This window comes from Tupaia chinensis, unplaced genomic scaffold (genome assembly GCF_000334495.1).
Source record: "Tupaia chinensis unplaced genomic scaffold, TupChi_1.0 Scaffold140534_1, whole genome shotgun sequence".
In the NCBI taxonomy this organism is placed as follows: domain Eukaryota; kingdom Metazoa; phylum Chordata; class Mammalia; order Scandentia; family Tupaiidae; genus Tupaia; species Tupaia belangeri.
Genome location: NW_006200409.1, coordinates 68,981 through 70,615, shown reverse-complemented (window position 1 = coordinate 70,615; position 1,635 = coordinate 68,981). Strand labels below are relative to the sequence as shown.

Genomic DNA, 1,635 nt, shown 5'->3' with positions numbered 1-1,635 from the left:
TCAGACCCCCCCGCGGTGTGCTGGAGCGCGCCTGCCGCTCCCCCCCTCGGCACACGTCCGGGCTGGGCAGGGGCAGCGGCTCTGCTCACCTGGGCATCAGCGGAGCCAGCCCTAGCCCGCCTTGCCCGCGCCGTTCTGGGCGGAAGGGGAGGTGCACCCCCCACGGGGACCCCGCGCCCTCACCTTTGTACCGCTCCATCGGGGCCGCGGGGTGCGCTCCTCTAGGTTCTGCTGGGCGCTGAGCTCCGGCGCTCGGCTCCGCGCCCAGGCCGCCGCGCTGGCCCCTCCCCGTGAGGTCACGCTAGCTGCCGGACCTCCTGGGCCGCGCCCCGGGCTTCGGACCCCGTCCCCGCCCGGGCTGGCTGCCCCCGCCTTGGCTCGCTCTCCCAGTTCTCGCCCCCGCCCCGGCCCCGCCGGGGAACTCCGCAGCCCGCGGGGCTGGTCGTCCGCGCTCCAGCCCGTGCGCACTCAGCGCCCTGGTCTCCGCCCCCGGCCGCCCCGCACGGTCTTCAACTCTCGGTCCCCGACGCGGGGGGGTGGGGGCAAGACAGGGATGTTCCCAAACCCTGGGAGGAGCACCTAAGGGACAGGTTCGGGCGGGCCTCTAAACCTGGTTTTCCAACTGCGGGGACTGCAAACCCAACGCCAGACGAGACTGAGGTCCCAGCCAGGAGGCGGGGACCTGCATGCACAACCTCCCGCTTGACCCCAGATCTACTGCGCTTTTCCCTTGGCCTTCCTCCAGGAGCAACCAAGGCGTCACCCCGCTCCTACTAGGCGAAATGCGTTGAGGACCGCTGCCACCTTCTTGCGACCTCTCTGAGCAGTCGCTGCTGAGCTGACCGCTCACACAGTAGGGCGTGTATGAAAACTTCTGCTTGAGGCCTATTAGCTGTGCCTGGGGAGCCCTGGGGGCGCCATTGCTCCAGGCTCCCCTGAGAAGGGCCAGGTCTTCTGGGGCCACCTCAACAAATCAGGGCGTGCTGGGTTCCCGGGGTGGCCCAGCACCCAACCACGCCGGAGAGGTGGCACCTGTTCCATGGAGAGGCTCTGCCTCTCCTCGCCACCCTGCGACGCCTCCACAAGTGATAGGTTCCTACCATTTACCTTTTGCTACCCGTCCTGTCCCTCCAAGTCCCTGAACTCCCCATCTGCCCACCCTCCCAAAGAGATCCTTGTTTTCCTTTAAAATTTCCACTTTAAATTCTCAGCCACGGTTTGTGCCCGGTGCCTGGTTTCTTAACACATTTCCCAACTTCCTTGAAGGGACATTTAAAAAAGATTTGTTGTTTTGTTGTTTTCTACAAGATGTCTTCATTCTTTCTTGGAACAGCAGATTTTGCTCTGATATCTGGAGGCTTTCTGCCCCAGCAGTCTGCAGAAATGTTGTTCTTAGTTTTATTAGTAGCTAACATGGATGGGGCCCTCCCTGAGGCGGGCAGGTCCTGGGGCTGTATGTACACTGACTTTCTGTCTTCCCACTCACCCCGTGATTTGGGTATTTTTCTCTCTCATGTCAGTGAGGAAACTGAGGCTTAAAGAGCTTAAAGAACTTGCCTAAAATCTCATGGCTGGAAAAGAGCAGAGCAGGAATTACACCCGGGGCTGACTGCTTCCAAATGTTTTCTCACAAGA

General features: G+C 61.8%; 1 protein-coding gene across 3 annotated transcripts in view; it reads right to left on the bottom strand.

Moving 5' to 3' along the window:
- Positions 1-274, bottom strand: part of AFAP1L2 (actin filament associated protein 1 like 2) — a 122,212-nt gene extending 121,938 nt beyond the window's left edge. For all 3 annotated transcript variants that reach the window (XM_006162757.3, XM_014593411.2, XM_014593410.2), the window contains exon 1: positions 184-274. In XM_006162757.3, the coding sequence (XP_006162819.1) occupies positions 184-199 (16 nt within the window). In that variant the 5' untranslated portion in view covers positions 200-274. The remainder of the gene's footprint in view (positions 1-183) is intronic.
- Between the last annotated feature and the right edge of the window lie 1,361 nt (positions 275-1,635).